Source organism: Crotalus tigris, unplaced genomic scaffold, assembly GCF_016545835.1.
Source record: "Crotalus tigris isolate CLP2741 ecotype Arizona unplaced genomic scaffold, ASM1654583v1 scf7180000017611.44802233496:7321179, whole genome shotgun sequence".
Taxonomy (NCBI): Eukaryota; Metazoa; Chordata; class Lepidosauria; order Squamata; family Viperidae; genus Crotalus; species Crotalus tigris.
The window spans coordinates 321,854-337,425 of record NW_024096511.1 but is presented as its reverse complement, the minus strand read 5'-3'; the positions used below and the strand labels follow the sequence as shown (position 1 = coordinate 337,425).

The following is a 15,572-nucleotide window of genomic DNA, read 5'->3' as shown; positions in this document are numbered from 1 at the left end:
TTGTTTAATAGTTGCAATCTGGAACATTCCCATCAAGTTAAATTTAGTGACAACAACTAAACAACTAAAGAGAAGTCCCACTGATCCTATACAATGAAGGGTTTTAGAGGTGACAAAGGAGGTCCTCCAGAAGCCTACTGGAAACAAGTGTAGCTGCTTACCCATAACTGCTTCCATTATTGCATTCTGGACCAGCTGCAGCTTCTGAGTGATCTCCAAGGGCAGCCCCATGTTTAGCACATTTCAGTAATCCACTTGGGACATGGTGAAGGCATGAGTGACAATAAACAGTGCTGATCCAGAAAAAGGCAAAATTAGTACACCAGATGGAGTGCTACAAAAACCCTCCTGGCTACAGTCAACATCTGTTCTTCAAACACAAGTCTTGAATCTAGAAAAATTTCCAAATTGTGTACCACTTCTATCTGAGGGTCTGCTATCCCATCAAGAACTAAAGATGGAAAATCACCATATTGGGCAACGCTAGACCCCAAAGTCGTTTGGTCTTGCTAGGGTTGAACTAAAGCCTAGACTATCTTATCCCACAGCCTCCAAGCACTCAGAGACAACTCCATCAGCATCACATGGTAAGTTGGAATAGTATACTACTTATACTTCTTTATTTTATATGAGTCAAGTGCACAACAATGCTGTCCACCCACCCTCAAAATCAATGAAGTATGTTCATTCCCACATCTTTCTCCCATCCCTTCACTGGCTGAGTATGTGAACTCACATTAAAGGGAAAAACTAGCCCTTGCAAGAAAATCTAATGACAATATAATTAACAAAAGACAACATAAATCTTAAATGAACAATACATTACTTACTTCTCCATAATACATTTGTGTTGCTAGATTTGTTGTCCCTTTCAAATTTTAAAAAAAAGCCAGCCATCAACCAAAATAGTCTTTAAATAATTTGTTTATTATATTTGTATAGTTACCCATCTCACAAGAAAATGACTCTGGCCAGCATACAAGACTAAGTTTCAAATACTGAAGCAACACACTTCGAGGAAATAGACTAACATCTGGGTAACACACTTGTGGTACTGCAGCTTCTAAAACGTTTTGATTAAATGTCCTCTCCTTGGATTCCTACTTTTAGCCTTACATGCAAGCCAAATTGATTTCAATCCAACTTCATGTAAACCTGATCATTTAACTGAACAGTTATACAAAAAACAAAATAAGAACATTGACGTGCCAGCATTTCTCCAGAGTCTATGCTACATGTTAAGTTTAAACCACAACATTGTTGAAATATATAATTCATTTTAGTTTTTGGAATACTCTTGGAAACAAAATGGGTTACAAATTACTAAGGACAGCTTGCTTTTTTTAGCCACGTTCAGTGTTACATAGGAAAGGATGTTTCACAAAGGATGGTATTGGCCTCTCCATTATTTACTTCATAATTTTAAATTCAACTCGAGGTGTAGGCATTCCAAGAATAAGGATCTTACAGTGAACAGTTTTGAGTAAAGGAACCATTTAGAAATATGCAGGGCTTTTTTTTGTCATAGAACGCCCACAACGGAGTTCCGGCACCTTTTTTGGATGGAACCTTGTAGGGTAGGCAAGGTAGGTTGTATGACATGTGTCAGCTTTTTTTTTTTCAAAAAAAGCAGTGGAAATATGAATAGGTTAATTTCAACAATTGGCATATCAGTCACTGTATTCTGTAAGTAAATTTTCCTTAAGTCATGCTAATCTCTGGTACCATTTCTTGGAACAAATCTCAAAGATTAGGAATGAAAAGTAATTTATTGGATTTTACAAGTAACTGAGCTTTATGCCTAGGGGTTTCCGATCCAAGGCTATTATATTATCACATTGTTTGTAATCTGAATTCAGGGAAAGGAATTTTGATTTCTTATTTTTCAAAAAAGAAATCATCTTACATTTGCTTTATTCATGTTACTCGGATCTGACATTTTTACCTGGGGTTATTTTGCAATCTCCAAATTCTAGCCCAAAGGTTAGTCTGCCTGACTGGGAAATTATTACAACTGCAATCGCATCTGAGTGTTTTTAACACTATGACAGAGTTGCTTTGAAACTTTTGTACCAATAAATCTTTTGGCTCATAGACAGACCTTATAAAGTTATCATCAGTGGAAACATGGTAATATTACTCATCCATATCAGGTTTCGGAAGATGAATCAGTGCACAGGGCAATGCAAATTCCAGGTGTGGTTATAGACATTTACAATATATGCTGAATTTAAAATGTCCATATAGGATACAAACATGGATTCCAAAATTGACCATAGAAATAGTGCCAAGTTTATTAAAGCCAATACTGCATATATGGCATCAGCGAGTCATTAATGTTTACTTCAGAAGATTAAAAATAAAAAATATCCTGTGACTACCTGGGAGTTATTATGAACTTTCTTGTACAGAATATACAAGGGTTAGGATTATTAACCTAATATTAACTTGATATTAACCTTATATTTCAGAATTTTATTTAATTATTAAATTGCTTTAATATCAATCACAAAACTTTTGTTTTTACAAATCTATCCTCTAAGTGATTCAGGTTTTTTTTTAAAAAAAAAGATTTGACTTAACATCTCTCCAGTTTTTCAGAATTCTAGATTTTCCATTTTGAAATGCATTTTACAATTTGGTATATGATTTCTGAATCTTGGCTGACTTAACACATTTGGATTTAAGAGGATAGTTTAGTAAATGCTTTTTTATTAAATTATTTTTACTACTTTTACAAATGACATTGAAGACTTTGACTAATGTCAGGAGTGATATCCTGAAAATTCCGACTGATTTACAGTAGTCTCATCTTGTCTAGTCTCTTTTATTCTTCTCTGCCTCCTTCCACTATCTTTCAGTCTCGTCTCTTTTAAACAGAGCTTCAAAACAAGAGAAAATACACCAGAGAAAGACCTAACTGACCATAGGAGAAATTGAATAGCCATTTACTTTTAGGGGAAGATCTTTGGGACTCCAGCAGGGTGCCACAGCAGGAAACAAAACAAATTTGGCATCCAAATAAGAACTCACAAGTAAGTTTTCTAGTCAAGTGCCATAAAACAATAGATACATACCCATCCTCATTTTTCCCACGCTATGAAATTTGAAGCTATCATGGGTTGTTTTACACAAGTGCTCTTTCAACACTTGTGACTGGTTATTTTCTTAATGTTCAAAAATAGATTATGCCTTTTTCTGTAAAATATAAATTAAATAGCTGCACAGTTTCCAAAACATCTTCTCATTTGCTATGATTTTGTACTTATGTATAAATTCTAATGGTACAATAGCTAACTCACTGGATTGAGTTAGGGGGTTCCTACAACACTGGCCAAAAAGATAATTCTTACTTTAACATGTCATAAAACAAAGTCCTGATCATGTTTTATAAGAGATGAGAAATGAGGCATGGAATTACTTACAAGTAGAAAAAAATTTGATTTGTAGGAAAAAAAATGAAACAGTCACTGGTAAGAAAGAAAGGTTGGGAAGTAGAGTAAAGGTAAAGACATTGTCAGGTCAAACTCAACTCCTGACCACTTCAAGGATGCGTCTGTATAGTTTTCAGAAAGATGGATGAATCACCATTCCTTCTGTCTGGAAACAACTCTAGCTAAAGCTAATAATTCTGCCTTGCCAGAGTGCCACATAAGTACGGCACACATTTAAGTAGGAAATGAATCTCATATGAAGCTAAGCCAAAAGTTCCAATCAAATTATAAAGACATTTGTATAGTACATTACTAGCATGATACATTTATGAGAATACTAAATATATAAATAAATGTTCCTTAGAGTCCCACCTTCCAGAAACTGGAAGCAAGAAAAAATCCTTCCACAGGTGAAGCAAGAAAAAACCCTTACTATTTGTTTTACATAAACCTGTTACACATGTCTGTTATATGCGCTGATTATGTCTCCAAAAATAACTGAAGAATGTGTTTTTGCAATTAACATTTCCCCTGTCTTCTATCTTTAGGCCCATTACATTTCAGTTCCCCTCCTCTCATGCAATGTCAGAGAAATCCTTTGTCACCACAAACTGCCACATTAAAAAGCACAGCAACAAAAACACTGTTTTCATAGGCTAGCCTCTTAAGAAGAATGATTTTGTGAGAATACAATAAAACAGCAGGTTGCATTATCAAGAACCGCCCCAGAATCCAGAAGGTCAACAGAGACTCTTGTAGAAAAAATGAAAAAGGGCATGGGAACAATGAAGCACAATCTTACAAAGCATAATTAAAATGATGAGATCTGGATTAAGTATAAAAATAATTATCACCATTTCTGTGTTGTGGTCTGTAGATCCAGTTCTCATCCTCTTCCACCTCCTGCCCACATATGGATGTGAGTTCACCATCACTGCGAAATAACCTTTTTGTTTGCTTGGACAGCGTAGAGAAGTTTATCCAGCTAACAGCACGTGAAAGGGATCCTGGATTAGATTTAAACCGCAGTGATTTTGAGGAGCTCTCCTGTTTCATTTTCTCTTAAAAAAAAAAAAAATACAACAACCAGATGCAACATGCAACAATTAAGAACTCTCTTAAGTCTTCTCCCGTTCTTTTTTCTTTACCACCAGCGTGGGTGTATATGTGTTTTAAAATAAGTAACACACTTGTTCATTTTAAAACTCAATCGAACATAAAACCAAGTGGCTAATTCTGCTTTTGCCCACAGTACTTTCCGAGCTGCCAAGCACAACACAATGGAGGCAAACAAAACAGACTGACACCCTGAAAACAACCTTCAGGAAATCAGATTAGGAGAGTGTCGAAGTACAAGCCCGAAAATACACAGATTTTGGCTTTTCCCAGCTTTCATCCAAAGTCCATCTCTTCTCTCCAGTGTGCTTGTAATCCAGGCTCCTCTCCTATCACGTAGAGAAACCAAGAGCTCCTTTGATCAGAAAGAAATGCACGCTGCTAACAAGTTGCCAGGCGAGGAGGATATAAATTACAGCAGCTCTCTCTTTTCTCTGCGGAAAAGGCATTCTGATTCCCTAAACCAGCCATGTAGCTTCTCCCTATAACGAAAAGGCTCAGAGAAGGCTCTCCAGAACGATTCTCGTTAACAATAAGCTCGGCTATAGCCATCAATTAGGATCAGGGTGAAATACGATAGGCTTCCGCTCCTAAAGGCGCAGCTATAGGGACAGTAACTCCTCCCTTCCACGGCAGAGAGCTAACAACAGTTCAAACTTCTGAACAGGAAACAGAAGTAAAATAACACAATGGCATCTCAGCTGATTTACATAGGGAGAAATAAGGAAAACTCAGTAACCGAATGACAAGTCTTTTTTCTAACATCAGACATACATTATACATGTACATAGTTGTTTATTTTAGTGCTACGTTTATTGATGGGGGTAAGTAAGTTTTTAATATATGACTCTTTGTTTTTCTGCTCTGTTCTTACCATAAGTATTACTACAGAAATTATCTGGCTTAAAGTTCATGATCTCTTTTTTGTTATGTTGTTGTTAGTTGCGAAATCATGTCCGACCCATCGCGACCCCATGGACAACGTTCCTCCAGGCCTTCCTGTCCTCTACCATCTTCTGGAGTCCATTTAAGCTCACGCCTACTGCTTCAGTGACTCCATCCAGCCACCTCATTCTCTGTCGTCCCCTTCTTCTATTGCCCTCAATGTTTCCCAGCATTAGGCTCTTCTCCAGTGAGTCCTTCCTTCTCATTAGGTGGCCAAAGTATTTGAGTTTAAACTTCACTAAATTGTGCTTTAATCCATTTCAGGATTCATCATTAGATTAAGATTTTGCTAATAAAATGAATGAAAACCACACATCAGGGGGTCCACTGTTGAATATGTCTTAAATTGTGGGAGAAAAACAACAATAAAAAGGGAGAAACGAACCAATGTACAAAAGCAAAAACAAAAATGGCAATGTCCAATGCATTTTTAGTTTCTCGGCTTTTAAGGATCATGATGACAATAACTGCATGTTAAGACTTCAGATAATAAAACTGTAGGCCTTTCAAAGGAGCGGCAGTTCTTGAAGATATATTAAAAATGTAAGACACATTTCTAGGACTATGTACTCTGAGAGCACCTGAATCTATCTGCAGAAATCTTTGGAAACCCACTTGCATAGGATTATTTCCTGCCAACTTTTCTGATGTGATAAAGTCAGAAAAAAAATATAAAGAACAGAATGTGTCACTAATTATTGAATAAGTGATGTACCCTAAGCCATATTATTGCTTTAGCATGCAGAAGCAGACTTTCTGAAAAAGAAAAAAAAACTAGCAGAGCAGGACTTTCAAAGCTTTCTCCCTGAAAAGTTATGGTTACCTGACTCATAATGAAAAGATAAGGTACAACCCTCTGTCTGGGAATCAAACAGCTAATTATCGTATCAGATTACCTATGAATCAGCTGACTTTCAGCTACTTGAACAATGGATTAGCCAACTATCTTTAGTAAATAATTGAATAGGTTGTATTTATACTGAATTAGCTCTGAAGAACAGCACATGCACCTCTGGCACTTCCATTTTTTCTTTCACATGCCAATGCAAAAGAAAACATGCTTTATGACAAATATAAACTTAACTGAACAACTAGTATAACTTCAGCCATACAATTCATACAACTTCAGTACGTAACACATCTGGAAGTGTGAATTATATTCTAGTAAACTACAGATTAAATGAATATGAAGAAAATCGGAAAATGGAAGTAACTTTCTAGTTAAATTTCAGAACACTGGACAGAAACTAGATTTTCAGTCAAATATGTTCAATTAATATTATGGCTGTTTCCCAGCTGGATATTCTAAAGTACAATATATTCATTTCATGGAAATCAACTGAATATTTTATACACAAGTATTGCAATATATTTTATAGTATTATGTCAATTTTCTGTAATAATCAATGGAGAAGTAATTTCTTATGCAACAAAAACAGATGAAGAGGGCAAAACCTTGCAAATTTGGGAAAATTAAATTCTCTGGAAAGGTCAACCTAGTAACATAAAACATATCAAATTGAAATAAGTAACACTGTTTGTTTTAACATCTACTCCCAAATCAAATTACTGCAATCGGAGTGCATAATCCAGCCCAATCAGGACAGAATTATGTACTTGTAAATTGAATACACATTAATATCTATTTCAGTGGAAAAAACTAAACATACAATTATATTTATTAACAGGACTATGAAGTACATAATTTTAAATAGCTTGTGACTAGCAATTTAAAGAAGATATTTTGAATGGTAACTAACAGAGGGGGAAGTTGTAAAACAATTTTTAAAGAAAGAGCACTATATTCTAAAGAAATATTTCATAACCTTATTTTTTATGTATAAAGTTACCCTTGGAAGAAGAGGAAGTTAAACTTTGTAATTTAACAATCTCGATTACACTTTAGAACAGTGGTTCTCAACCTGTGGGTCGGGACCCCATTTGGGGTCGAACGACCATTTCACGGGGGTCGCCAAACAAGGCTGTCCTCCATTTTTTTCCCCTTTTCTTTGGCCATGCCCCTGGCACCCGGTGATGTATAAGTGGTTGGGGGTCACCACAACATGGGGAACTGTATTATGGGGTCATGGCATTAGAAAGGTTGAGAACCACTGCTTTAGAAGGACTTTTCTCCTAAGTCAAGCAATTCATTCTAACTTAGACACTGTGATATACTAATATCGTCCTTCATATACAACACAAATTCTGCCAGTACCGTAGATAGTAGAAGGAAGGAAGATAAGTAATGGACTGTGTGCTAAGCAGGGCAGAATAGATTTCTGTGAATCAAATATCTGTGATTGAAAAAGATGTCATTTTAATTTATTCCTCTTCTATGTCTTCTGATATTTTAGGAAACCTCCAACAACCTCCAAAAGGGTCTTCAGAAAAAAGGAAAGTGTGTTCTTTCTCCTTCCATTAGTAGGAATATCCAGTTTGAAAACAGGAACCTTTCTGAAATCCTGCCCAGTTCAATAAACAAAAAGCAGCCCTACTATTTAGCAGGCTTGGACACAGCCCAATTATTTATAAATTAGTAAAAAAAAATAGGTATTTTTAATTTTCTACTAATATATTCTTTATTTTAAAATAGAATTACTTAATTTAAGATGGAAAAAAATTATTTTTACACTTCTAGAATATATTGAATTAAAAATGAAAAATAGTGATTTTTCAGGCATTGCATTATAAATTTGACATGACATTTCATTCATTTTATTTGTTGCCATTTTGAGATTGGTATGATAACCAAGGACTGAGATTCCTGTAATCACAGGTGTTACTATCAACGAAAACTGATGTGGCTGATACATATTTCTTTTTTATATCCTGTTCTCAAGTCCCGAGTTTCTAAATCCAGGAACATGTAAGAGAATTGCAAGCTCTGGTTTTGGATGTGGTGGCACTGCCCCAAACAGACTCAGTGCGCAATCTGGGGGTTCTCCTGGACTCACAACTCCTCCTCAAGAAGCATTTGGCAGCCGTAGCCAGGAGGACCTTTGGACAACTGCAGGTTATACATCAGTTACAACCTTTTCTGGACCAACAATCCCTCCTCACAGTCACTCACACCCTAGTTACCTCCTATCTTGACTATGGCAATGTTGTTGGAATATTCATGAGCAGGAAGAGTCATGTGGTAACTCAGTCAGCCAATGTGAAGAAAGTGCTACTGAGTCTGTGCAAAAAGGTATTGAGTTAGGAGCTGGATTTCCAGTCTCAGGTTTGTCTCTGTATCTCTCTGTAAGAAGTCTTCAATTGAGCTATGTTGCTGTAAAGAAGAATGTATGGTATTGTAAATATTTTGATATAATATAAAGAAGTTATTTTGAATCAGCTAAATGCAGTCAACTGTGAGAGCTTCTGATTTATTTTTTCACCAATAGAGAAATTAAAATTCTCTAACAGGTTATGGGCCCAGAGCTTACTAAGGACTGCACTGTAATTTAAAGCTGGAAGAAATTGTCTGTGTTTAGAAAGTATAAGAACAAGGCAGAATTAGCAGAATGGCTGCAATGGGTCCTGTTTGCAACCAGGTGAATCTGTGGAACAGCATTTAAATAAAATGCAAAGTTTATTTTTGGACTTAGAACAACGTGGGTCCCTGAGTCCCAGAAGGTTTTATTGGTGTTGAACAGTTTAGATAAAACCTGGGACACAGTTTCTGCCATATTTGAGTGTAAAGAAGAGCAAGAACTAAATTTTGAGACTTTAAAGGCATGTTTGCTTAATGAACAAGAAAAGCGCCATTTTAGAAGCAGCCAGAGGTGAAATTCCTGAGGAGGGTGTCCAGACTGCAAGTCTCCGAAGAAGAAACATTTTGCAGGCAGAGAGCTCAACAAGAAAAGAATTGCTACATTTGTGGAGAAAAGACACATCTGAAAAGGAACTGTTTGCAGAGGAACAATTTGCAGCAAAGGACATTTGTGCAAGCAAAAAGGACTGATTTGCAAGAACATTTTGGTGTTGCAAAAGTTTGCTATAGCAACAACAGAGACAAGTGGCTAATAGATAATGGGGCAAGTCAAACAATTGTTAATGACTCTGAATTATTTTGCAGGTTTGTTCCAGTAGCACAAGAAGCTGTGGCTCTGGCAAATGGCCAGAAAGCAAAAGTCATAGGAAAAGGTGATGTAAAAATTCCATATTTGGAATCAAAGTTTACCAATGTGCTTTGTGTACCTGAGATGGAACATAATTTGTGTGTCTAATTTAGACAAACAAGGTTTTGAGATCATTTTTGTAAATGGGAAGTGTCTCATCAAAAGGAATGGGAATATTTGTGCAGAAGGCATAAAGGAAGATAATCTATATGTATTGCAGGGACAAAAGGTTCAATGTTCCCATATATTTAAGAATGTTGCAGAGCATGATTCATGTGTTCATCTTCTACATAGAAGACTTGTCCATGCAAGCTTTAAAGTTTTGCAGCAAATGCAAGATTTTGCAGAAGGGCTAAATTGGAAGGGATGCAAAACATATTTGGACTGTGCAGTATGCAAAGCATCGAAGTCAAAGGCATTCCCAGTTAGTAAATGTAGCACAAGACAAACAAAAAGAGTTCTAGAGCTGGTCCATGCAGATCTGGTGGGACCTATGCAAGCCAGTTTGGGAGGAGCAAAATATGTACTGGTAATTGTTGATGATTATAGCAGGTATAGTTTTTGCTACTTGCTTAGAGCAAAGACAGAGGTGCTACAACAATTGAAATAGTGGGTAAGTTTTGTAGAGAGAAGGTACAGACAACAAGTGTGTCAATTGCAAACTGACAGAGGTACTGAATTTATGTCAACTAAATTCCAACAATGGTTGGGGCAGTTGGGGATAAGACACAGACGTACAAATCCTTACACAGCAGCAGAGAATGGTGTAGCTGAAAGAAGGAATGGTGTTTTGCAAACAATGAAAGGTTCATTATTAGAGGATTCTGGTATGAGCAGGTCATATTGGGGAGAAGCCATATTGACTGCAAATTATATAGTTAACAGGCTTTGGAGTTCCTCCATTAATAATACTCCATATGCCATTCTATATGGCACATTTGAGAATTTTTGGAAGTATTGCATGGGTACATATTCTGAAAGCAATCAGAAGAAAGGGACAGCAAAAGGCAAGAAAGCTCAGGTTTGTGGGCTATGAGCCAGGGTCAAAAGGATATTGCTTTAGCGATGGAAGTAAAAGAGTTGTAATTTCAAGGTCTGCTAATTTTGCAGAACAAAATTGGGACAGAATTAATGCAAATTCTGGGTATGTCTCACTTAATGATGGTGATCTATTTAATGACAATAACTCATCTAATGATAAAAAAATGATTATTGAAGATGTCAATGTTCAGGGAGGAGAGGCTAAACAAGACATGAAACCAGAAAGAATTGAGACATGGGAGCAGTTAATACCACATAAGTCAGAGCGATGTAATAAAGGAATTCTACCTGACAGGTATTCTGCCAGCAAGGTAAAGGTTTGCAATGTGTGGTATGAGCCAAGAAGTTATAAAGAAGTATTGGCATTACCAAAAGCTGAACAAGAAAGATGGAAGGAGGCCATGGATAAAGAGATGAAATCCATGGGAGACCATGAAGTATTTAAATCAGTGACTTTGCCACAGGGAACCAAAGCTGTGGGTTGTAAGTGGGTATATAAGAAAAAGGTATTGCCAAATAAGTATGCACAGTTGTTGCAAGATTTAAATATTAATGTAAAAGATTATGTAAAGGTATTTGAAGACAATGCTGCCTGTATAAAAATGGCAACTGGTGACAAGGTGAAGAACAGAAGTAAACATGTAGACATTAAGTATTGTAATGTCAGGAACGCTGTAAAAGGAAAATTGATTAGTTTACATCATTGTTCTTCTGAGGATAATTTGGCAGACATGATGACTAAACCATTGGGTAGTGTTCACTATGGAGAATGTGTTAAGTCAATAGGTCTGATGTCTCTTCCTGTCATGAAGGGAGGAGTGTTGGAATATTCATGAGCAGGAAGAGTCATGTGGTAACTCAGTCAGCCAATGTGAAGAAAGTGCTACTGAGTCTGTGCAAAAAGGTATTGAGTTAGGAGCTGGATTTCCAGTCTCAGGTTTGTCTCTGTATCTCTCTGTAAGAAGTCTTCAATTGAGCTATGTTGCTGTAAAGAAGAATGTATGGTATTGTAAATATTTTTATATGAATATAAAGAAGTTATTTTGAATCAGCTAAATGCAGTCACCTGTGAGAGCTTCTGATTTATTTTTTCACCAATAGAGAAATTAAAATTCTCTATTGGTGAAAAAATATGCTCTACATGGCACTGCCCTTGAAAAGCATCCAGAAGCTCCAGTTGGTTCAAAATAGTAATAATAATAATAACAACAACAACAACAATAGTTGGAAGGGACCTTGGAGGTCATCTAGCCCAACCCCGTGCTCAGGCAGGAAACTCTATACCATTTTGGACAAACGGCTGTCCAGTCTCTTCTTAAAAACTTCCAGTGTTGGAGCATTCACCGCTTCTGGAGGCAGGTTGTTCCACTGGTTAATTGTTCTGTCAGGAAGTTTCTCCTTAGTTCTAGGTTGCTTCTCTCCTTGATTAGTTTCCATCTGTTGCTTCTTGTCCTGCCTTCAGGCACCTTGGAGAAGAACTTGACTCCCTTTTCTTTGTGGCAGCCCTTGAGATATTGGAACACTGCTATCATGTCCCCCCTCGTCCTTCTCTTCGTTAAACTAGACATACCCAATTCCAGCAATTGCAGCAAATGCAGCAACCCTCATGCTTTTGTCCAGACCTCAGTGTGCACATGTGTCACTTCTACTGCAGGAGCTGCATTGGCTGCCAATTTGCTTCCGGGTGCAATTCAAAGTGCTGATTGTCACCTTTAAAGCCCTTCATGGCTTGGGACTGGGTTATCTAAGGGACTGTCTCTTGCCAGTTACATCCATCCAACCCACTAGAGTGGGCAGAGAAGGAATGTTGCGGGTCCTGTCCCCTAAGCAGGTACACCTGGTGGGACCCAGAAACAAGGCCTTCTTCATATGGCTCCCTCCCTTTGGTATATCATCCCTGCAGAAATTAGACTGGCCTCCACTTTGATATTCTTTCATAAGGCCCTGAAGACTTGGGTTTGCCAGCAGGCCTGGGGAACCCAGAGTGGGTTGGAGCTCATCAAGTGGCTCATCTAACTAGATATTTTTGCCAGGAGGGCTTGGGGCTTATTGCTTTTTATTTTTTTATACTGTGTTTTTAATGCTTGTAAGTTGCCCAGGGTCATAAAAGAGGCGAGACTTTGTCAGAAACAAGAGAATGCTACATTTTGCCTGGTAAAATACGTGCCTAAGAAATGGAATGTTAACATTTTAGAAACATTTCCAAAAGAGTTAAAATACTGCAAAAAGGATTTTCCTTTTATATTATGCTTTGAAGATTTGTTTATCAAAACCTTGCAAAACGTGACAGTGAACAGCAAACCCACTTGGCATAGTCATCAAGATGACAAGGGCTGGTTATCTAAAGATTAGCAAAATACTTTGCTTCCAGCTTGGAAGATTCCAAGACAGTAGAGGTCATCTCCTCTCTAATTTCTGCTCAAGTGTCATGTTGATAGGGAACTGAATGCTTGCCACCACTCTTTCCTTGGAAAGCAACAGAAAAAGAAATTGGGCAAGGTGAAGAAGTTTCTGTAGATAGTGATCTCATCTCAAAGCAGTGTCTGAATTCTTATCTTGTTCCGTTCCTGAGAAATGCAAGGGGAAGGAGGGTTTCTTTAATTCAGTGATTCCTGACTTGTCATATAAGATCACTAAGTCTTGCCAGATGTTGATATTCTAGCATGCATTCATGCAAGATTTTAACATTTTGTCCAAAACCTCACAAAAATGTTGTACTATAAATATAATGTTCAGGCACCAAGTTGTGAAGCCTGTTGATCCTTGCTAGATCTAAATGAAATTAGTGAACTGCCTAAAGAAAAAGGTAGGAAACAGTGTTTAAAGCCATTACTTGGCAGAATAGTTATAAACCTCTCTCTTTGAATTCTTTTTTTTTTTTTTTTTTGGTTAGGGGAAAAAATCCAATGCTTGTGGGTAGAAGTAATTGCCTTCAGTCAGGTAGCTAAGGAAGTGAATCCAAATTTTGAGTTTAACAGAATAAAGAGAGCCAGAGATGGCAGAAGACCGTATATATTTGACTACTCTATGCCTTTGGAAGTGTTCTCATCAAAATTTAATCTTTGCAATTCTTATAATTTAATTTTTAATGAATCGGTGTAGCAACTGGTGAACTTTTCAAACATTCACAACTATTATATACTACGGAAGTTTTAAAATAGTAAATTTTAATGTTTAGTAAATTTATTAATATCCTTATGCCAGAAAATAACCTTCAAAATATATGACAATCCATAATTAAAAAGAATAAGCAGCATACAGCAGTTAAAACAAGTTTAATTGTTGACCTCAAACAACACAGCTATGAACAGCCCTATGTAATTTGTTTTGAATTATGTGTAGGATATGTCTGGCCCTGCTAACCAGAAAACAAACTCATAAGTAAATTAAAATAAACCATGCAGACATTTTCTAGTTAATTTTATCTGGAGGAACCCTGCAGAAAAATCAGTAGGCTGGAAAGAAATTGCTGTTAGCTGTTTCCCATTAAATTATTCAGCCATTAAATTAACAAACAATTCCTATGGCTTACTGTGCCATTCAAATGTTGTAATAGTCTGTAAATATTGAATTCTTAACCAACATTACCAACATTCAAACACTGTTTTATGTAAAAGAATGTAGAGAAATTTAAGAGTTCATACCCCTAGCAAAATCTTGTTCTTCAATCAAGTATGTCCATCTCTATAATTAAACTGTCGTATCCAACTATTTCTTAACTTCTTTTTATTCTCTGTAAAATCAGATAGTTATTCCATGCAATATTTGAGAGTATGAACAATTATTTCCTTTGTTATTTGTTACAAATTCCTATCAGTGGATTACAGGAATGGGAAGGAAAGACTTCCCTTCTTTTTCCACTATATCAGTCCACAAAGGAAAATAAAAATACAAATGGAATAAAACAGATATAATCAAATCAGAGTCCTAGTGTTTTAAAATTATCTTAATTAGATTATTGTATTAAAAGCATAATTATAAACATTTTAAAACTAAACCGATGTCAGAAGTGACATTCAGATTTCTAATGTAGAGGACCCTATAGACAAAACATAAAATATAGCCACAAGATGGCAGTGTGGAATAATTAATATGCTTTTACTACTCCAAGCACCTAAAGAGTTGTAAACAAAAGCAACTTTAAAAATGTGAGCAGTAAATAAGGCCATAAGCATAATAACAGCGGAGAATATAGAAAGAATGTTCCAAAACTGCACTGTACATTACTCATCTGGAAGGAATGCTTTAGTTAAAACTGAGTGTTTGTTGAAACACTGGCCATTATTCTTTCTTTTGTTTTCCTTTAATTGTCTCCTTAATTCTAGACAATGCTGCCTTTTTCTGATGTCTTCTTCTGGAGAGACCAATATATTAATATATCAATTCTCTTCCAGATCAGTGTTGGTACAGATTGTTAAAGAGAATGGGATGGGATAAAATACAAGGGAACACATAGAAAGTAAAATGTTAGCTCTAGGAACATAGTAACTTAGTTAACATACAGTAGGTAAGAGTTTCTTTTGCTATAATATCCCTTTTTAAAACAGCATTCCCTAAGCACTGAAAAAGTTCTGCCTTCACTCTCATCCATTGCTTTAAAAACTAGTACTTCATTTTTCTAAAATAGGGGTGTCAAACTGCCGGCCTGTGGGCCAGATGTGTCACAATGAAACTGCGCCCACCCCATTGCCAGCAATGGAAAAAAAGTCATGATATATCATGACAAGTCACATGATGTTGCGAGTTTGACGCCCCTGTTCTAAAACCTTCTTTAAAGCAGAACTGCACCCAGGGCTGAAACAATCCTGCAGGTTGAAATGGGAATTTGCGAAACTGAATTTGTGGGAAAATTGTGTTTCTCTGTTCCCATGTTTATAAGGTCACCAGAAACAAATGACACTGCAGGCATGGAATCTGTTCACAATTTTCCTTC

The 15,572-nt window shown here is 36.5% G+C and overlaps 1 protein-coding gene across 4 annotated transcripts in view; it reads right to left on the bottom strand.

Annotated features, from left to right (window-relative positions):
• NHSL1 (NHS like 1) overlaps positions 1-15,572 on the bottom strand; it is a 163,030-nt gene that overhangs the window by 98,619 nt on the left and 48,839 nt on the right. For 2 of the 4 annotated variants that reach the window (XM_039322955.1, XM_039322976.1), the window contains exon 1: positions 4,289-5,057. The exons of the other annotated variants lie outside the window; for them this stretch is intronic. In XM_039322955.1, coding sequence (XP_039178889.1) covers positions 4,289-4,490 — 202 coding nt within the window. In that variant the 5' untranslated portion in view covers positions 4,491-5,057. Of the gene's footprint in view, positions 1-4,288; positions 5,058-15,572 lie in introns of those variants that run through there. 4 annotated transcript variants of the gene reach the window in all.